At 39.5% G+C, this 22,600-nt stretch overlaps 1 protein-coding gene across 5 annotated transcripts in view; it reads left to right on the forward strand.

Annotated features, from left to right (window-relative positions):
* AOPEP (aminopeptidase O (putative)) overlaps positions 1-22,600 on the forward strand; it is a 310,109-nt gene that overhangs the window by 64,018 nt on the left and 223,491 nt on the right. For all 5 annotated transcript variants that reach the window (XM_029911714.1, XM_029911718.1, XM_029911717.1 and 2 more), the window contains 2 exons: positions 207-363; positions 4,993-5,241. In XM_029911714.1, coding sequence (XP_029767574.1) covers positions 207-363; positions 4,993-5,241 — 406 coding nt within the window. The remainder of the gene's footprint in view (positions 1-206; positions 364-4,992; positions 5,242-22,600) is intronic.

Consider the following 22,600-nt stretch of genomic DNA (forward strand, 5'->3'; position numbering starts at 1 on the left):
CAAGGTAAGTAAGATATAACTATCATATAGTAAACAATGTGACTGCATAAAAACAAGTTATGTTTCCTTCTTGAACAAAAAAAACAACAGTGCGGAGGTGGGAGGAGAAGTTTGGTTCAAAATCTCAAGTGCATTGAAATTCAAAGTGCTGATTCTGGGAAATTGTTCTCTAGGTAATTTGGTAATTTGCTTTTTTTTACTCATAGGTCTCTTAAGTTGGTACTATTATGTGACCATGCCCATGCCAGCATCCACCTTTACTATTGCTATTGGGTGTTGGACAGAAGTTAAACAGGAATCCCACACAGCTGACGGCCGGACAAATAACGAGTTTTCCTCTCTGTTTTCAAGGGCCGATCTCAGGTTGGTGCTTTGGATATTACTAAAAAATAAACATTCGAGTGAACATTCCATTTATTCTGTGAACCATGAAAGTGAATCGTCTTAGCAGAGGGACCACAGTAGAACATGTCTAATCAGAGCAGAAAGAAATCTTAGGGAAGTAAGTCCAGGGGTAAAGAATGGGCAAGGGTGTGTTGCTTATGTAGAAAAAATTAGGTTAATGGAACATGACAATTAGTTTCTACATGTGTTCAGCCTAGTTAACAGAATTTTTAAACTCTGCACATTATCTCCTCATCTATAACCGTCTGCTTTGCAAAATCCTTAAATCCTTTCTGTTTTTATTCAGTTAGGAACTGAATAAAAAGTTTCTTACCTGTTAGATTGCTTTGTAGGTCACTTAAGCTGTTTTGGTTCCAATTACTTCTGTTTCCATATGGATTGTGAATATGTCACTGTTTAAATACAGTTAATCAGACTCTGCATATTGAGGATAAAATGGTGATTTCTTAAGGGGCTCTTAGGTTAAGCATTCCTGCTGGGTCAGTGCTCTGTTAATTCTAATAGCACTTCCTAGTGAAACTTTAGAGATGGAGCTGTTCTCTTTTTTTTGCAAAAGTGAGATATGAAAAATACCGTTTGAAACTTTGAAATTTTATGCATTTAGATAAACTTTAGGAATCATTGCATGTTTACCTATTTGTAATATGATATGTTGTATATTGCCTCTACAGAAATGCATATGCTGTAATTATATTACATTGTATATTCTGTTTTAATATATAATGCTTTAGGATCTGTAACTGTTGCTGATTTGCGGCCATAAAATACGTTATTAGTTGTTGTGACAAAGAAAAACATACAGTTATTCAAGTACCTTTAAATATGATGATTTTGTTTGTTTGTTTTTCCTTTTTGATCCAGGGATTTCATAGCATTAGAGACAGCCCAGTGTGATAGGTAAACATTACTATCCCCATTTTACAGATGGGTAGACTGAGGCACAGAGAATTTAAGTTATGTGCCCAAGGTCACATAGTTAGTGGTAAAGGAAGGAATAGATCAGAGGACTCTAGATGCTTTAAGGACTACATGAAGATTTTCTTCTCAGTAAAGAGTTTTGTGTGCAATAGTCTGCAAGAGCAAGTTTTTTCCATTTGCAGTTTGATTTTTTTTTCCTCTTCCCCCATGGGAGTTCAGTGTTTGTTCTGTCAGTTGGAGGCTGAATCACAGCAATCTAGAAACAAGCAAACTGTATATGAGTGATAGAGAAGTTTCTTCACTAATGAAAAATCTTCTGGGGCCTATGTTTTATCTTCTTTATAAAATCAAGCTTTTCTGATGAGAATGTCCAGTTCTGGGCACCACATTTCAGGAAGGATGTGGACAAATTGGAGAGAGTCCAGAGAAGAGCGACAAAACTGATTAAAGGTCTAGAAAACATGACCTATGAGGAAGATTGAAAAAATTGGGTTTGTTTAGTCTGGAAAAGAGAAGACTGAGAGGGGACATGATAACAGTTTTCAAATACATAAAAGGTTGTTACAAGGAGGAGGGAGAAAAATTGTTGTTCTTAACCTCTGAGGATAGGACAAGAAGCAATGGGCTTAAATTCCAGCAAGGGAAATTTAGGTTGGACATAAGTAAAAACTTCCTAACTGTCAGGGTGGAATAAATTGCCTAAAGAGATTGGGGAATTTCCATCATTGGAGATTTTTAAGAGCAGGTTAGACAAACACTTGTCAGGAATGGTCTAGATCAGGGGTCAGCAACCTTTCAGAAGTGGTGTGCCGAGTCTTCATTTATTCACTCTAATTTAAGGTTTCGTGTGTCAGAAATATATTTTAATGTTTTTAGAAGGTCTCTTTCTATAAGTCTATAATATATAACTAAACTATTGTTGTATGTAAAGTAAATAAGATTTTTTCAATGTTTAAGAAGCTTCTTTTAAAATTAAATTAAAATGCAGATCCCTCCGGACCGCTGGCCAGGACCTGGGCAGTGTGAGTGCCACTGAAAATCAGCTCACGGGCCACCTTTGGCACGCGTGCCATAGGTTGCCTACCCCTGGTCTAGATAATACTTAGTCCTTCCACAAATGCAGGGGACTGGACTAGATGACCCCTCAAGGTCCCTTCCAGTTCTATGATTCTATGAATGTTATGTGTACCTCCAAACAGTGTCTCATTCCTCACATGATACATTTGACATTGCTGAGAATAATATTAGATTTATCCTATGTCCCCACTGCTCCACCAGTGACCCCCCCCCACCCCACCACCCTTGATATGCTGTCTGCTTCTCTCACAGCTATCTTCTTGCCACTCTGTCCTCCTTGAACTAGCCCACAGTGTAACTATCCCTTTTTGCACTTGGTTTCCTCCTAGAATCCCCACTTTTACTGTGAAACAAGAAACTGACTGGCTAGTTATGGGGCATTTAGGGGTAGTCTATATATCTTATGAAAAATAAATCCAGTTACTTTATTAAAACGTATATTATCAGGATGTAGCCAACCACCTCCTGACTTGCATGTTGTATACCTTTTCCCTACCGTCTGTATCACTTGCCTTTTTTGTGTTTGTACAGCACCTAGCACATAGCGGGAGCTATCAGACACAAATAATAATTATGATAATGCTGTCCCTATATGTAATGGAACATCAGCTGGCTATTTAGTCAATTACACTGGTTCTCAATAAAAAAGGGGAAAAGAGGCATAAATATGGCTCCTGTTATTTACAAGCAACTTTATAATCTATTTCCTTCTCATCCAAGTCATTAGCCCCTTCTGGAGGTATTAATTTGCTGCTTCTTGATGTGAAAACTAAAACTGTTCATAACTTTTCTTTCCACTTATTGCTCCACCATTTCAAAAAGCTTTATAAAGTTTGATAGAAAAAAATATTAAAGTGATGTTATTTTAAGGTATTTTGTTTGTAGGTGGCATAAAGTGAGTATCTCAAAAATAACTGGATACAAGTGTAAGTTCCAGTTCAGATACCTGCAGTTGAAGGAGTTGTATGTATGTATTTATTATTTGCTTTGCAAATGATAGAAAGACACAAGGACACTGCCTGAAGGGAGACTGTGTTCACTGGCCAGCCCTCTGTGTAGTAACAATAGTTTCCAGAGAGGAGCGCCAAAGGTAGACAAGAGAAACATAAATCATGGGACAGTAAGTCAGGTACTAAACAATGAGCAGAGATTTTTGGTGAGAAGAACCGTAAGGAAGGATTCCTTAAAGAAGTGAATTTTAAAATGGGATTTACCTATTCTAATTTTGCTACCTGGGCACATTGTATTTCAAGCTCTAGACACATTATATATTAAAATTGTACCCACATATCTGAAATGTAAAATACATCCAATATATCTTAAAATCAAACCTCCTAAGAAGAAAACCTTGCCAAATTTCAACTTTATTAATTGTGCTCTGACCTTGGTAAATTAACCAAGTAGATTTAAAAGAATGTCATTCTGTATCCCCCTTTAAAAAATGTTATATAACTTTGCTTGCACTGATTAATGTGTATTGCATTCTGCACTAGAGATGTCTCTCTTTCAGTGGTGGGTGAGGTTTCTTTGTGTAGATAATCTTTGAAATGGTTTAAGGTCCATTTCTTTCAGGTAAAAGGCCTTATGTAAAGGTAAGGTGGTGTTATTTCATTGTTATTAACTCAGCTAGCTATATGCCATCAATTCAGCAAAAGTAATCATAGCCTATAGAAAAGTACTAGTTTGGAGCCTGATCCTGCAAATACTACTGGTCCTAGTTCTTACAATAAATCAGCCCCCGAAGTTGCAACTTGAAACCAAAGAGAGGGTTTGTGTTGTACAGAATAGGAATTATCAGGTAAAAAAATATGAAGTTGATTTCTCTTTGATGTGAATTTGTTTGGATTGATAATTCCTCTTAAAAATGTCTGACTCAGTGTTTAGGAAATGTAGTTTTTCTCCCTAACCCCACCTTTGAGGGAAAGCACCTTTCAGAGGTAATGCAGGTGCAGATTTGGTCATGATATAATTCCTTCAAATGTTTGCAGTGCTATGACTGAATTGAAATCTGCTATTTTGTGTAATAGGAACAATTTTTTACAGTTTGCTGAAGAATTTTTAAATTAAAAAATTTAACTTTGATTTTAATATAAATCATATCTCTGTTTTCTTTGACAAAAGTAAATCCTGTCTTTGTAACTTGGTTAAATATTTAAGTGTTTCACAAATATTTAACTTAGGAACTCTCTGAATCTTTCCTTTAGTTTGAGCTGTATCGTTTTTTCTTGTCCATTTAGTTTTCTGAGACACAAACATACACATAGTTTTGTCTTGAATAGTGACTGCATTTTGAACGCGTGTTCTTTTGATGTCTGTCTGTCAGTAAAACAAGATGTTACCACTTTCATTTATTTTAGATTGGAGTGGCCAAGTCAGTTCTACCCAAGCATATCAATAATAATTTAGTCTTCGGTTTTTCACTGCTGCATTGACATGAACAGTGTGAGAATACAAAGGAGCCAACTTTGCATGTGACCCATTTGTAGCTTTATCTCCTTGATGTCTGCAGAAGTTCCTCACCTCCTGCATACATATTTAACTACACGTATTTGTAATGTCAAACTAAACCATTGTATTTTGTGCTGTTCTCAGGTTGATTGAAGGGAGCTGTGGTCATGTGGCGTATCCTTGCCGTTTCCAAAATCCTGCTGCCAGTTCTCAGCTAGTCATTCCTCATCGAGTCTTTGCTCCATGGTGCCTTAAGGATCGCTGTGCAGAGATCCTTCTTGAGCTGATTCCTCAGTGCCTCTCAGCTGCTCATGCTACACTTGGTACCCACCCCTTTTCCAGGCTTGATGTGTTGATAGTCCCTTCCAACTTTTCCAGTCTGGGAATGGCCAGGTATAGAAACTTCTCTAATATAATTATTTTGTTTTTCTGTGTATAACTTTCTTATTTTGCTGCATCATTTCACTCTTGTATCCTGCACCTTGGTCTCTCTACCAATCAGACAGGGTAAGTTGGGGTATATCTGCGCAGCCCTTGGAAGAGAGCCTCCCAGCCTGGTTCAACAGACTTGGGCTAGTGGGGCTCACCATAGCTCTCTGAAAACAGCTGTACAGTCAGTGCTTTGAGGTTCCCTAGCCTTCACAGCCCAGGCTCCAGCCCAAGCCACAACTTCAAAGCACTGTCTAGACAGCTATTTTTAAAGCTCTAGAGTCTGTCAGTCCAGGTTGGGTGGGGGCGCTTCTGTGGGCTGTGTAGACATACCCTTCATGGCCACATCTGCATTGTCATCTGTGCTATTCCTCAGATGGCATGGGCAAAGTACTCCCCCTTAGTCGTGAACCAGCTGCTCCCCTTTTAGACATTGAAGGATACTCCTCTGGTGTGGTCAGCCTGTAATGGTTTGAAAATTGAAAGCTTCCTTATATATTTTGTAGGCTATTAGACCAAATGATAACAAACCTTTATTTGTTCTTGCTTGAACTGGTGGAGTTAGTGTAAATAGCAGCAGCTGGACTCCTTTTATCTAGTAGCTAACAATGCCAGCTTCCCATCAGTACTAGCTTGCTGCACTATTCTCACTGAACTGATGTTATAGACATAATTTTGCTTCATGTGGTGACAGTTTATTTGCATCTCTTGTTATGATCTTCCACTTTAATAAGGCATGGGGAAGGGAAATATAAGCTCATTGAGCATTTGCCTCTGAGTTTTTCCCCATTATCCAAATTAAAGTTCATTTCTCTTTCCCATTCATTTCTATATTTCGAGGCTTCTGTCATTTTAGGTGTTTTCTTCTGGTAATGTTTTTCCCATTATATCTCAGCAAAACAAGGGTATATTAGAAAACTGACTCATAAGTTTTATGTGATTTGTGTTTATCTGGCCAAAACTACTAATCCTGAAAACAGAATAAGGGCAAACTGCGAAAACAGATATAAGCTAGTATTTATGGACTTCATGGATATTTAAAAATTAATTATTTTGATTATATCTACAATATAATTTCAAATGATGTAACTATATGAAGTGTTTAGCTGTAGAACAAACAAGGGAATACCTAGCAATTCAAATCCGTCTTTTACCTTTACATTTTCTAAAGTCTGCTTACATCAGTAAAGAGGCAATATTTGCAAACAGCAGAAGATCAAATGCTGCTGCTATTTGTATAGTGACGACTATGTCTTAGATGCTTGTAGACCAATATAAAGACAGAGCACATAAGGATAGATATAAAGGGGCGTGGCCTGGAGCAGCAGGTATCCAGGTTGCTGTAGTGCTCCAGCAATCCCCACCAGCCAGTGAGACCCATAGGGGCTGTTGTTGGCCAGGTGTCAGGTGTGAGTTAGAATAGCTCTCAACCAGCCTCCGGACAGCCTCAGAAGATTCTGCTCCTCAAATTCATCTCCCTACCCCATATAGATTTTTAATTTTTATTTCATTTTTTTAATTTACCGTAGGAAAGCTTAGTTAAGTAGTGAATCTTGCATTTTGTTCTGTATTTTGCTGAATGAATATCTTATTCATGTATATTTATATTTACAGTTTATGTGTGAAAAAGGGAGAGAATGTTTGTTTAATTTTGACCTCATTGTCTGGGGGAGGACAAGAGAGAGAAATTTAGCTTGCATGTAATATTATATAGCTCATGGTATAGATATGCTCTCTGTTTTATAAATATATTTTTTAAAAATGGGAAGTAAAGTTTAAGAATTAAATTATTTCTATTTGTTCTGTCAAATAAATGTCATCTCTTTGGAGGCGTGGTTTTCTTGAACTTGTTACTGATTATTTACTTTGATGATAGCCCTGGTGCGTCCTGTTGCCCGTTGTGGGGTGCCTGCTAGAAAATAATTCTTGACATCTTGTGGATAGCGCCACATAATTGACTCAGATTCAGGAGTGATGACATTACATTTACTACTTAGACCAGGATGGGCAACTTTAAGGTAGAGGCGGGCTGCAAAGTCCACTGAAACTTCTTTGGCAGGCCGAGGGTGTGACACTCAGGGGATGAGGCCTTGAGAGATTTGGAGAGTGAGCCTGTTCTGCACTTACCCCAAAGCAGCATCTCCTGTCTCGTGGGGCTGGGCCCAGCTCCCCTCTTCAGCCCATTGGCTCTCACTACAGTATCAAATAAAATGATCTGGAGGGCCAGATGTGGCCTCGGGGCTGCCAGTTGCCCATCCCTGCTTTAGACCATATAAAGCTAAAAGAGTTGGTAGGAGTTGCTCTTGGTTTCCAAAAGGTGGTATTTGCAGCTTGCAACAGGGTGATGTTGGATCATCACTGTATCCATAGATGAGACTACAGTCATGCTTAGCTGTATGACAAGAACAATGATCATTGGTACTGTAGGGCAGTAGTTTTCAACCTGTGGATCCACCCCTTGGGTCCACAGACTACGTCGAAGGGATCTGCGAAAGGTGACTATGAAAATTAAGTTTCAGATCCCAGAAAAGGCATTCCGTTTTTCTGATCAATCAAAAGTATGTGAATACCCCCACCTACAGGTCAAAACCCAGAAGTGTTGTTGTTACCATAGAAGCCCACAGTTTAGCACTCTTTCTCACGCTGCGTCAAATGCCGTGCCAAGCGTGTGGAACATTTATAGTTGAATTCTGTTCAGTCAGTTTTCAGACTTATATGTTAGGGGTCTGCGGACCACAGGTTGAATTTCCAAAGGGGTCCACACCTCCATTCAACATTTTTTAGGGGTCCGCAAATGAAAAAAGGTTGAAAACCACTGCTGGAGGGGAAAGGATGCACTATATAAAATGGAGGAAGGAAAGGAGAGAGGGGTAGCCCAAAAGGAAGGAAGGCTATAGATGAAAGCCGTATGATGCTCTTGTGGACCTGATAATATCCTTGGGGAAGTCAGAGCCTCCAATGCCATATATTCCTTCTGTAGAGAAAAGATTCCCTTGGGCTAGTCTGTTGCAAAACCATCTGTGCTTATTTGGGTTATGTTTGGTGTATTCAAAATATAGCTGTAATCGTGCCCTCTTTGTGAGGGAGATGAGAAAATTTGTGCTAATAATTCCTTATGCTTATTCTATCTAATGGTTGTCAACACCAAGTGATCCATAACCCTGATACAAGTAAATGATGAAAGAAAGGCCATGTTTATTTCTTGACACTTTTCATTCAAGGGTTTGTCAAGCAAAGGACATTAATATTTTTTTAAAGAAATAGTTTTCAGTTATTTAAATTTCAGGCTATATGTGCACAGCAAAAGAAATGATAAAGGGGCCCATAATAGATTGCTTGTTCTTGTTCTGTGTGATTGTGAAAACCGAGGCCTCTGTACATTGCAAGTTGCTTTAATGGTTAATTCCTGTCCATTGCAATCGTAATTACCTAAATAACTTCAGTTTAGGAGTAAAATAAGTGCAAACCCATACTCAGAACCTCATAACAAGTTTGACTATTACCTTGAGTTAGAAAGGGTGCTGTACTATTAATTTTTTATCTTCTAGCATATCTGTAGTAGTATAAACATGACATAGCTTGCCAGCACAAAGAAACTGTTGTTTTGAGAATTCTAATTGTACTCCTGTCTGCCAGGGAAGGAAGCAGTCATAAATTTCAGTCATTATCTTAAGTATCTGGGCTTTACAGCATTTGGCATTTTTCTTTGTCTGTTCCTCATTAGCTTATAGTTACTGGGGTTTTCTACCCAAAGTACTTCATTTTACTTGAGGGGGATGTTACCCTACATTCCAAAATGGTATGAAATTATAACAATTCTTGCACAGAATGACTTAATTAGGAGCCTTACGTTATTCTCTTCCAGCAGCCATGGTGCAAATTCAGAAGTATTTTCCATAAAGACCTGGTGATGCCTTATGGGGAAAATTCCAGCTGAAAGACCATTTATTTTGCTCATATTTTCTGTTCATGTCTTACCATATTTTTAATTTACTATGGAGTTTTGTGTGGAAACAGGGTTTTGATTGCTTAGAATAATATTCACAATAAGTGATTCAGTGGCATTGCTCCTGATTTTTATACCAGTACGAGAGGTGAATCTGGCCCAGATTCCCTCATTAGTAACATCATGTTAATCCCTATGGAAAAAATTGTGACAAACAAAGAATTACAGGCCAGATCTTTATAGATATTTATAGGTATTTAAAAGCCTAAAAGTGATTTCAGTGGGAGCTATGCGCTTTTAAAAATCCCACTAGGTGTCCATCTGCATCTTTAGCAGCCATGTCTGCAGATTCAGCTGCATTTTTCTTAAAGAATTGATGATACCTGATAGGAAGTTGAAGTACCATTCATTCTGCTTAAAGACTATTCTGCCTAAGTCTCTTCCCTTGTTTTTCTTACTGAGGACATTTATATAAAAAACAAATGTTTTCAGTAAGCATAACAGGGGAAGAGAGATGGGGAGAATGGTCTTGAAGGAGAATGTTTTTCAAAAATTTCAATAGGTTATCTTAAAAAAATAAGTAGCTGCCTCTGCAACTGTGATAACAGAAGACATAACAAATTAAGTCTAATTAGTTTGTTCAGTGAAAGGAGAGATCATTTCCTCCTACCCTGAAAGGTGAGCACCATCCATGTACTTTGAGAGCTAAACATTTAGTAGTGGTAGGCCAACAGGAATATGACTTCAAAGTTTGTTACTGTAGCTGTGATTAAGATGTCACAACCTAAAGATTTTAGCACTAAACTTTGCATACAGGAGCCGTGTCACCCATATGACTGGTCCCATTGAAGTCAATAGGACTAATCATGTGAGCAAAGTAACACACGTGTTTGCAGGATGTGGGCCAAAAACTTCTAGTGAAGAACAAGCTACACTGGTTTCATGGCTGTTTGTATTCTTCAAACCACTCTTTCAAATTCCCAGTCAATTTTTTCTCATTCAGTTTGCAATCCCCCTTTTTAATTAGATAGACAGGGATTAAATATGACCCTTCATTTGAGTAATAACTCTTCTATTAAGTGTTTTGGAGGTTTCTGTAAGTCCTGCACACTCCTTTGCAATATAGCAGAGCCAGCTCCAAATAATATGTCTAAAAGACCTAGATTTGGTGAGAGGGCTCTCTGGACTTGCTTGATAGTCTGAGGCAGACAGATGATCACTAGATTTGGGGCATTTGAGGGAGTTTGTTATTTATTTAAAGCATTCATTTTTTCCCTAGAGGAATTGGTCAGTCTGGAGTTCACGGCACTCAGAGCTGCCCATTATCTATGCAGGGAGCTTTTAATTCTGTAGAATTGTCTCCCAGCCACATAGAAACTTAGCTCATGATCTTTCCCTTCTCTCACCTTTTCTGTCTGAACCCCATTTCTGAATGTGTCATCATCCTAGGAATTTGGATCCAGTTTTCAGTGTATAGGATTTAGAGCTCTTTTAAATGAAGCTAATATTTGGCTGTTTCTGGGGTTAACGCATATTATAAATACCCTTATGCATTAATTCACCTTTGCTCTCCAGCTCCATGGTCTCTTCACTCTTGGGTATGCCAAGATAACAAAATGATCCAACAACTGTCTACAATGAAGCCACAGCAATTATAATAATAATTCAAAGTGTGTGTCTACATCCAGAGGTGCCGGCTTCCTCCAGGCTCCCAGGGTGCTCAACTCCCCGCCCACTCTGTCCCGGGCCCCACCCCCACCTGAGCCCTTCCCCAACCCCCCACCCCTGCCCCGCCTTTTCCCACCCCTACTCCACCTTTGCCCCGCCCTTCTCCCAAGTCCCTATTCCTGGTCCATCTCGCCTCTTCCCACCCAGTCTGGCACTCTCCCCCAGTGTGCCCCATCCCTTCTCCTCCCCATACCCCCCAGCGCCTCCTGCATGCCGCAGAACAGCTGATCATGGTGGGCAGGAGGTGCTAGGAGGGAGGGAGGGGGGAAGAAATGATCGTTGGGGCCGCCGGTGGATGGGAGGCATTGGGGGGAGGGAGAGCAGCTTGGGCTGCTGGTGGGTGCTAAGCACCAGCTAATTCTTTTCTGTGGGTGCTCCAGTCCTAAAGCATCCACGGAATCAATGCCTATGTCTACATCCCATATGTGTATAAACTCTGTGGAACTTAGACACTGAGAATGTTGACCTGGAATGGAAGGGTGTGTTACCCAAAATTTTATCAAGCTAATTGCAACCATATTGTGTGCATTCAGCCACTATGAATTAACAAAACAGAACACCACCTAAAGACGGTTAATTTGAACAAGCAGGGCTTCTGGAGGCAAGGTCAAATGCTAGCTGCAAGCTTGCAGCCTCTGCTAATCTAAATGAAAAAAAAAATTCAGCAAGTTAAGACTATAAATAAATAAAGACCTTGAGTTTTGGCCCCTTTTAATATAAAAGCTTTTTATAACTAAAATTGTTTAAAATGTTTTGTTAATAAGTAGTTTATTAAATTTTTTAAAGTAATGACCCAGTAGGGGTCACTATGAACTGTTTGTTTTGTAAAAGTTAGTTATAAAAATAGTAAATAATAAAGTTTACTTTCAAGCTGTTCTCTGAAGCTATCTTGAAAAACTTTTTCCTGACACCACCTGAAGTAAAACAGTAAAGTTACCACTGCTTTTGGTTCTGAAAACCCTGGGTAACAAGAACACTTTCTGTCTCTGAGCTGGTGCTTGGAGTGAAATTTGCTACCACGCAATCACTGTTCTCCTCCCACTTGTCAGTTTGGGATCAAAACAGGATTTGGAGTATATCAGACACAAGATATATCTTTACTAATATGCAGAGCTGGTTTGTTAGTCCATAAAGTTTTAACAGATGTCTCTTGAGCACAACCCCAAAATAGGTTTGAGTATGCAGCAATCACCTTTTGATGCAACTAAAACATTGTTTGCTTGTTGATAGTATAGGAGTGAAATTGTAATATTTGAATTTGATGGTAGGGGATTATAGCGTTCGTTTTAAATTGAAGAAAAGAAAGATTAAAATATTCCAAACAGCATTTCAGGATTTTTTTAAAAGAATGATATACATATTACTTATTAGCTCTTGTATAATTTCTTTTTAGGCTCTTGAAAATACAACTGGTTTCCATATGGTAAACATTTTTTTCACTCAGCAAATACGTTTTCCTGTGTTTTGAATGGCACTGAAATTTAAAATAGCTATTTCTGTTTAAGAAACATTTCAAATTTTATATAAAATACTTTCCTAAATCAAATTTTAATTTTTGTTTTTGTACCACCATCTTCAGTGACATTAATTATGGTATTTTTACTAGTGCAGAAAAGACAGGAGGGGAGGCACAATATACTAGGCACTTGGAAACTCCAATGACTTGAGCCAGCAATCTGGTCATTATTAATTGTAATTAGGTTCCCCTGGAGAAGGCCTAATTGGACACAGGTGTATTGATTACCAGGCCAGACTGGGGCTAGTGAGTCAATGAGCCAATAAGCCCATTAAGAAGGAAGCTGTATAGAAGGGCACTGGAAGGAGTGCTCAGGAGGGCAGAGAAGGAGAGAAACAGAAAGACAGAAGGCTAGGAGAGCATGACAAATAGAGTTCTCTGAGTAGAGACACATCCCTCCCCACCCCCTTTTGGAGAAGGGGTTAGAAAGTTCTGATACAGTGTGTAAAGGTGTAGAGACCCTGCTGTGTATTGGTGGAGGGATTAAACAACTGTAAATAAGCTACACCGGGGTGTTTATAAGCAAGAAAGTCTCAGCGCAGTCTGTGTTTGTGGATGAGATGAGTGTGGCACGTCGCCTTCTCAGAGGGCCATATAAGTTGACAGTCACAAAATTAGCCTGAATTTTCAGATGGAACTAGTGATTTTTTGGTGCTTCAGTTCATGTGTTCCCTATGTGAGACATCTTAAGGCCTGAATTTCTTGAATGTGCTGAGCACCTCTCTCTGAAAATCAGGCTTCTTTAAGCTATCTCATGTTAAACACCCAGAAATTGAGGTACCAAAAATCACTAGTCACTTCTGAAAATGTAGGCTGATATATTTTTCCTTTAGACTGGGACAGACCCAGACAATTTTTTATTAACTATATTTTATCTATATACAAGATGAGTTTACAAATGTTTGACTGTTTTCCCCATACATCCTTCTTACCATAAATGCAATTAATATAGCTGTGGTATGCTTTGTTCCTAATGAAGGATTGATTCTGCAAAGATTTAACCGTGTAACTTGACTCATGTCAGATGTCCCTTTTACTTCCCAAAGGACAGAACATCTCTTCACAGTACTTGGAAAGAAGATCTCTAGGTAGTTATATCTAGTCCAGTGCAATCAGCAATCTATTATCTTGCGTGGGTCCAAAATAGACATTCACCATGACTTCAGCCTCATCCTGAATAATGCAAGATCTGGGGCCAATTAATCCATCATCCATGATTTTACTGCTGTTGAGTTGCCTGACCTGGGCTGCATCACACAGACACATGATTGGGGTTAAGTCTGCAGTCCCAGAATTGGATCACCTTGTTCCCCTGGATATTTCATTTGCCACAGATCCACACCCAGGAAGGACATATCTGGATGTGGAATAACCATTCTGTTATCTTCCAGACTCAAATGCAGGAAGAACTCACGCCAAACAAAATACTTTGAGTGCATCCTCTTTCTCTCTGATCCAGAGACCTTGCTAATCTATTAGCTGCCAGAAAACAAAGGATCATCACAAGAGTTGGCAGAAGCAGTCTGACATGCTGATAAAGGTCAAGACTCATTGTCTTGGGAGACTTCATATTGAGGCTGATAATGTTTCTGATGAAATACCCCAAACTTCCTATCTCAATTCTTCACCTCAGATTTCCCACAGGCAATCTCTGGACCCGCACACAATAGCTGCCCATACCCTAGACTGAACCCTTGCACTGGAGATAGGAATAAGAAATGGAACCAATACTGTATCCTGGTAAGACCTCTTCCTTTTCTACGCAGTAATAAGAACACTCTCCCTTGCAAGGGAAAAAGAACCATCACCATGTTCTGTCCTGATAACTCTTGAACTCTGCTAAATTCCAAAACTTGTTTTCAGAGTAGAAGAATTGGTGAAGCACTTCAACCAATCCATGACTACTCTTCTAGACATGCTAGTGCCAAAGTGCTGTCTCCCATCCCAACATCCACAAAGATTGCCACAGATCTCAGATGACCTGCAGCAGAGAAAGTGGGAAGAAAATTTGAGCATTGTTATCAGAAAATGTATTCTGATGAGGACAGACTCAGACACAAAGAATTTCTACAAATGTATGCCTCTGCCTGAAGGAGGCAAAGAGAGCTTACTTCTCCTGTGCCACACCCCACCAAGCTGACTGTTACTTATCACCTTATTATCTTCTAGGTATTTGCAAATTGATATCTTAATTATTTGCTCCAGTATCTTTCCGGGTACTAAAGTTAAGATGACTGTTCTGTAATTCCTCAGGTTGTCCTTATTTCCCTTTTTATAGATGGGCACTATATTTGCCCTTTTCCAGTCCTCTGGAATCTCTCCCATCTTCCATGACTTTTCAAAGATAATCGCTAATGTCTCAGATATCTCCTCCGTCAGCTCCTTGAGTATTCTAAGATGTATTTCATCAGGTCCTGGTGACTTGAAGACATCTATCTTGTCAAAGTAATTTTTAACTTTTCCCCCTATTTTAGCCTCTGATTCTACCTCATTTTCACTGGCATTCACTATGTTAGACATCTCACCGCTGATAATCTTTTCGGGGAAAACTATCATAGATATGATGAGTTTCACAATGAAGCTTGGACAAGTCACAAATGCTTAGATTACTGTGACCAGGCCTATGTCCAATAGGATGGAATGTGATATTCTGACCACGAAAATGTAAGAGGGTTTTTTTTTTGTTTTTACCAGTGTGGCTATTTTGACATCCAAGATCAGTAAGGATTCTAACAGGATCCCATGGCTGCAAACCAATTTAACAACCTGGCAGCCGAGGCTCTTCATAATGGGAGGAAGGGGGCAGAGTGGTACAGAGATATAGTTCTTCAACATGCTTCCTTCTTTCTCCCATCACTACTTGTTTTTCCTTGGTTCAGCTTTGGCCAGCTGCTCTTCATCCAGGTGTTGATTTTGGTTACACTTTAAAAACACTGGAATGTTTGATGTCAAGGATATGTAGGGTTGGGTTTTGTCTACATTTTGCTGGTACTTCAGCCTGTTGCAAATAGCTTGCCAAATATGAGAGAGAAGACTAATATTTATAGAATTTTGAAGGTGGAAGTGCAGTTGCCCATAATTGTTCTGCTCTATTCGGATCTGGTGAGGCCTCAGCTGGAGTTCTGTATCCAGTTTTGGGTGCTACACTTTAAGAAAGATGTGGACAAATTAGAGAAGAAAGGTTAAAATACTGGACAATGTTTTGTCTTGAGAAAAGAAGACTGCGGGGGACCTGATAACAGTCTTCAAATATCGTAAGGGCTTTTATAAAGAGGACAGTGATCAATTGTTCTTCATGTCCCTGAAGGCAGAACAATAAGTAATTGGCTTAATCTGCAGCAAGGGAGATTTAGGAAAATCTTGCTAACTGTAAGGATAGTTAAGTACTGGAATAGGTTACCAAGGGAGGTTTTGGAATCCCAATCACTGGAGGTTTTTAAGAAAAAAGTTAGACAAACCCCTGTCAGGGATGGTCTTGGTATACTTGGTCCTTTCTCAGCACAGGGGAATGGACTAGATGACTTCTCAGGGTCCCTTTCTCCCTACATATCTATGATTCGATAATGACCTACAGGGTTCAGTCTGAGCGGAATGACCTCAACCATGTCAGGGCATTTCCATTCTTCCTTGTAGCTTCTTGGAGGCAGGAAAGGAGTATTTGGTGATCAGTTGGTATCAAATACCACAGAAGGGTCTTGCACAATAAATATGGATATACTTCCCCTTGTATATGGATAGCTGGAGGTCATCCACCAGAACAACAGGCGCTGTCTCTCATGTACCAGGCCTAAGGTCCTCAGCCTGACTGAGAGGGATCCAGGATACTTATAGCCAAGAGGTGGCCCTGAAGAGGCTTTAGCTAGCTGCTTCTTGATAACTTGATTGAAAAAGTAAATTTATACAGAGGTTGTAGTTGTAAAGTCTCAACTGTTCAGAGATGGCTTCTTAAGTACTGGTCAGATGATCATATATCTTAGGGAAAATGGGATTTTCCCTTCAAAGGAGATGCCGATAGTCTCTTTTAGTAGGGGTCTCAGGTGTTCTCTGCTCTCTTTTACCATCCTAGAAGGGCAAGGTTCAGAGTCATAGGCGGATTGCCATTATTTCTATGATTATTACTTGTGAATATGGCATTCACAGAGCAACTTGCCACAGTGGATTGTCGGTATTGGACTAGAGAAACAAGTACTGACTGGTGGGATCGCATTATGATGCATGTATGGGATGATGAGCAGTGGCTGCAGAACTTTTGGATGCACAAGACAAATCCACCTTCATGGAACTGTGTGTGGAGCTCCCCCCAGCACTGTGGTGCAAGGACACCAGAATGAGAGCTGCCCTCACTGTGGAAAAGCAAGTGGCAACCACTGTGTGGAAGCTGGTAACTGCAGATTGCTACTGGGCAGTTACGAATCAGTTTGGGATTGGAAAGTCCACCATGGCGATTATAGTGATGCAAATTTGCGGGGCCTTTAATTGCCTCCTGCTACCAAGGACTGTGACTCTTGATAATATACAAGAAATAATTGATGGCTTTGAGGCAATGGATTCACTAACTGCAGCGGGGCGATAGATGGAATGCGTATCCCAATTTTGGCCCCTGATCATCTTGCGACAGAGTACATCAATCAAAAGTGCTACTTCTCCATGGTCTGGCAGGGGCTGGTGAATCACTGGGGCCATTTCACTGACATCAGTGCAGGGTGGTCAGAGGAGGGACATGATGCACGCATCTTTCGGAACACTGTATAGAAAGCTGCACGCTGGGACATTATTTCCAGACCAGAAGATTCCAATGGGGGATGTGCAAATGCCCACGAACAGAGACAGTATGGTGAGTGCATTCATAGCTGTGAATCACAAAAGATACACAAACCTCTTTCTCACTGTGCCTGGGCTACCACACAGGTTGGTGCGAGTTCCATATATGGTGAGTTTCGGGGGGTGGGGAGCGTGGCAAGGGAAGACAAAGGGTGGTTTGTGAAGGGGTTACTACAAGTGGCTAGGGAGGCTATTCTGAATATTGGTACCCTTTTCCACAGACTAGGGTAATTTAACCTAATATCTCACTCCTAAGGGTACCCAGGGTGCAAGGGTGCATCACCTGCATGCGTGTGCCTTCTGACCAGCTCCATGTGCTGCTCGCTTGTGTGCTACTCTCAAATAAGGCGACATAACCAAGCACAGTGTCTACACTGATGCTGCATCACTCTAAGTACGCTGCAGAAATTTCTATGCTGCTCATCGAGGTGGTGTTATTATGTTGGCATAGCAAAGGAGTTTTATCGGTGGGAGGAGCATTTCAATGTGTACACCACTGTTTTGTCGACAAAAGTTGATTTTGGTCAACAAAACTGTGGAGGCCTTAGTAAGGCTTTTGATACTCTCTTGCATGACCGTCTCATAAACTAGGGAAATACAACCTAGATGGAGCTATGACAAGGTGGGTACATAACTGGTTAGAAAACTGTTCCCAGAGGGTAATTATCAGTGATTCACAGTCAAGCTGGAAGGGAATATCAAGTGGGGTCCCGCAGGGATCAGTTCTGTGTCCGGTTCTGTTCAATATCTTCATCACTAATTTAGATAATGGCACAGAGAGTACACTTATAATGTTTGCAGACGGTACCAAGCTGGGATGGCTTGCAAGTGCTTTGGAGGATAGGATTAAAATTCAAAATGATCTGGACAAACTGGAGAAATGGTCTGAAGTAAATAAGATGAAATTCAATAAGGACAAATGCAAAGTACTCCACTTAGCAAGAAACAATCAGTTGCACGCTTACAAAATGGGAAATAATTACCTAGGAAGGAGTACTGCAGAAAGGGATCTGGGGGTCATAGTGGATCGCAAGCTACATATGAGTCAACAGTGTAACACTGTTGCAAAAAAAAGTGAACATCATTCTGGGATGTATTAGCAGGAGAGTTGTAAGCAAGACATGAGAAGTAATTATTCCGCTTTACTCCATGTTGACTATGCCTCAACTGGAGTGTTGTGTCCAGTTCTGGGTGCCACATTTCAGGAAAGATGTGAACAAATTGGAGAAAGTCTGTAGAAGAGCCACAAAAATGCTTAAAGGTCTAGAAAACATGACATATGAGAGAAGATTGAAACAATTGGGTTTGTTTAGTCTGGAGAAGAGACGACTAAAAGGGGGGGACATAACAGTTTTCAAGTACATAAAGGTTGTTACGAGGAGGGAGAAAAACTGTTCTCCTGAACCTCTGAGGATAGGACAAGAAGCAATGGGCTTAAATTGCAGGTTTAAAGGCTGGTTTAGGTTGGACATTAGGAAAAACTTCCTAACTGTCAGGGTAGTTAAGCACTGGAATAAATTGCCTAGGGACATTGTGGAATCTTCATCATTGGAGATTTTTAAGAGCAGGTTAGACAAACACCTGTCAGGGATGGTCTAGTTATTACATAGTCCTGCCATGAGTGCCATGGACTGGGCTAGATGACCTCTCGAGGCTCCTTCCAGTCCTACGATTCTATGATTCTATGATGGAATCCACATGCCCTTGAAAAGCTCCACCTGGGGTTCAAATGCTATAATAAATGGGGTCCATATAAGTACCTAGTAGAATTTTATTTGTATTCCAGGTATCTGAGTTTATTAGCATTTTTGAGTGTTTTTCACTGGCTTTTTTGTCATGCTTCTGGAAGTCATTTATGGGGTCAAAATGATGCAAGATTTGATCATCTAGTGGTAGTTCCTTTCCTGAATGGTAGAATAAGACCATGAGAACACCGAATTTCACAGTGTTTCAGACACACAAATGTGAGTGGCGGGGGAGCCCATTAAAAATATTTGAATTTATTGGTGCTGCCATAGACCCTAAATACACAAACTTTGTAATTTTATGAGATGAATAAGGAATCATTCACCCCTCTTAATGTAGGACACCTGAATTGTTGAAAGGAATCTTGGCTGGAGGTATTAGTTTCTGATATTTCTAAAGAGGTAAGACCCTACATTGCAATTAGAACCACACTCAAGAAAATACACATCTTTATTTATTAAACAAACATTCTTTAATTGGCTCTTGTACAGAAATTCACTTATTTTAAATGAGTGAAATAAACAGTGCATTGTATGGAATGGACCTCCAAATATGTCCTGCTAGTTTAAAGTAAAGTTTTAAGTTGGAACATGAAGCGTTCTTTTTTCCCTTGGCTTGAGTTATAGAAAATGTTATTTCTTCATTTAGTAATTGGATAGTTAATAGGGTTCTTTGTGATACTACTGTTAAATAGTGGCTGCATTTTATTAAATTCTGAGACTGGAATTATGGCGGCGCCCACTAGTGCCATTATAGTTAAGGGTGTCTCAGCATTTGCAATATAAACTCGTATTTCAGTGGTTTATAACTTGGCAATAAAAAATTTGTTTCCAGCTTAAACTTGGCATAAACCATTATAGCCGCAGAGAAACTTATACATAACGTGTATAGATACAAAAATAATTTAAATTGATAATTTAAATAAAATCTTTGGCTTTGTATGTGTCACGGAAGGATTAAAAAGCAAAAACAATATCTTTAAAGAATAAATAAAAATAACAAAAACAGTAATTTTCAGCAGTGAGGATTAGCTAACATTTTGTATTGTCTGGAGAGAGAAGGATCAAGGCTGACATGATGAGACTGAAACTAATTTTAAGAGTGATTCTTTTCATGCAATATAGATCTATAATATGATAAAAATGCTTTGTTATGGTTCAGTGGTGAAACTATCCCATGCTATTGTTAATATGTATTCACAGCATATACTTTAACTCACTCTTTGAATCACAGTATGAGACTATTTTTACTAAAATGAGTTGTTATAGCATATGCCGTAAATGGATAATAAGAATAATATATGAAACATTAAAATGATTGGACATAACATTTCGCTTGAGAGGGGAAAAAGAAATGGGAGCCTCATGCAGCTCCTGTCATGCAGTTGTGTTCTATCATACCCTCCTCATTGGCAGTCCCACCCTGGAAGCATCTTAACTAAATAGCAGACTACTGCCTTTACTCACTTAGTGAAGTCTTCAGGATAAATGGTGCTTGCAGAAACAGCATGCCACATAGAGTAACATTACGCACCTGCATAGTGCTTTACCCTGGTGTCAGCTGCTGTCACCTAATCACAATCTCTTTCACTTTGCAGCCATCCTCTCAGGTTAAAAAACTGTGCATGTGCACAGTGCTACTCTCTGATTATTGTTAGTTTTGCTTTGCAATCCATTTTCCTAAAATAAAAGGAAAAGGTGGTATCATGAGAACAAAAGAAGTAGAACAGAAGAGAGACAGATTCAGAGAAAAGGAAGATAGTGCAGAATCAAAATTGTGGTCCCAGTACAGATGTTCCATAGAATTTTTCCACTGATTGAAGTTATATAGGGATCGTGATCCTGAAACCCCTAGCCTTGCTTTGCTTGTGTAGATGGGACGTGAGTGCTTGCTGAAGACATAGGTAGAGCTAGGAGAACTGCAATCAAGTGTGCAGCTCCCACTCACACAGGCAAAATAATCAGGTCACCAAGCAGCAGCTCCCACAACTCCTTTCTCCAGTCTCCATGGAGAGGTGTGTGCCTCTGAACAATGGATTATTCTGTATGTTGTTTGTGTGTGTTTGTTTTTTTAAATTAAGGTGCAATTGAAAAAAAAAAAAAAGGAGGAGGCTGTGAAATGCCATGATGCTGAAAAATGTTTTGAACTTTTGTTTGGGGAGATGCTAATATTCACTGTCCACTCTCCACTCACGTTAGACACTATAACCTTCTTATTTTCTTTCTGAATATTTGGTAGCTATGACATATGGGTCATGTGGAACCACAGGACCTATTTACTGTATGTAGATCACACTGTCCAACCAACTTGTGCTCCTCTGAAGATTTGGGGACTGTTGTTCAGAGATCTGTTTTAAGTTGTTCAAAGTGGGTGAAAAATAATCAAAGTTTAGCTTGACCTGTTATATAAAACTATAAAATAAGCAAAGGTTGAGAGCAGAAAGACTGGTAGAAATAGGGTGTGTTTAAATTAAAAGCACTGATTGGGGTCCCCAAGAAAACACAACTGTAACAGGTCAAGATGACGCTAGAAATGGAAGGAATGATGCTAGAAATGCCATAATTAGTGTAACTGAATAAGTATTCTGAGTGGATAATTTTCATGGGAAGAGGTTGCCACCCCTTTCTGGACATGGCTTTTTTGAGGTTACTTGACAACTTGTTTTGGAGCTTGCAGACTAAATAGCTTGAAGGAGACGGAGAGAGCTAGACCATCATAGCCTCCACTACCATCAGGACCTACTATGAGACCATTGGGCATTCGTTTTTCTTAATCCTGAAAGTTGCCCTTACCAGGCAAAACCAGAGATAGTGAACAGATGACATTGCCACCTCCATCAGGTTTGGCTGAATTCTGATCAACACCTATGATGTGAACTTGAGGTCCTGCTAACGTCCTCTCCCTACTGTGTCATTTTCCTTCCCCACTTTATTTCTTCTCTTTCCTATTGTCCTTGTTTTGCCTCCTGTCTAATAAGAGTCATGTTTAGCCGGCCAAGGCAAATCTAACTTTTGAAGAACTGCTTTAATGAAAAAGGCAAGGTAAACACATTGCCTTAACATGCTGGTAATAGTTTGCCAGGTTTTGGAGAGGGTGATAAAATCATGTGCAGTTCCTGTGATTTTTCCCCCCCAGAAGCTAGGTTGCAAATGAAAAAGGCACAGACAAATTCTATTTTTTCCATGTCTTCTCTGTGTCTGTCTTGTTTTGTCTTAAAAAGAAACAAGATTGATTTCAACAGCCACTAATAGCTAAAGACCATCTACTGAACCTTCTATTTTCCCCTACAAGAATATTTAATACTATCTAAGGGTTTCTCTGCATGGTGACACTCAGGAAAATTAATCTGAATTAACAAAAATTGTGAATTTAAAGTGGATTAGTTAAACTGCATCAAACCCCTGTGTGGACACTCTCATTCAGAATTAAAGTGGCCTTAATTCAGTTTAGAGTAATTCACATTAAGGCCACTTTAATTTTGAATGAGTGTCTCTACACAGATGTTTAATCCAGTTTAACGAATCAACTTTAAATTCACACCTTTACTTAACTCAGATTAATTTTCC

Source organism: Terrapene carolina, unplaced genomic scaffold (assembly GCF_002925995.2).
Source record: "Terrapene carolina triunguis isolate 2854851 unplaced genomic scaffold, T_m_triunguis-2.0 Scaffold113, whole genome shotgun sequence".
Classification (NCBI taxonomy): Eukaryota; Metazoa; Chordata; order Testudines; family Emydidae; genus Terrapene; species Terrapene triunguis.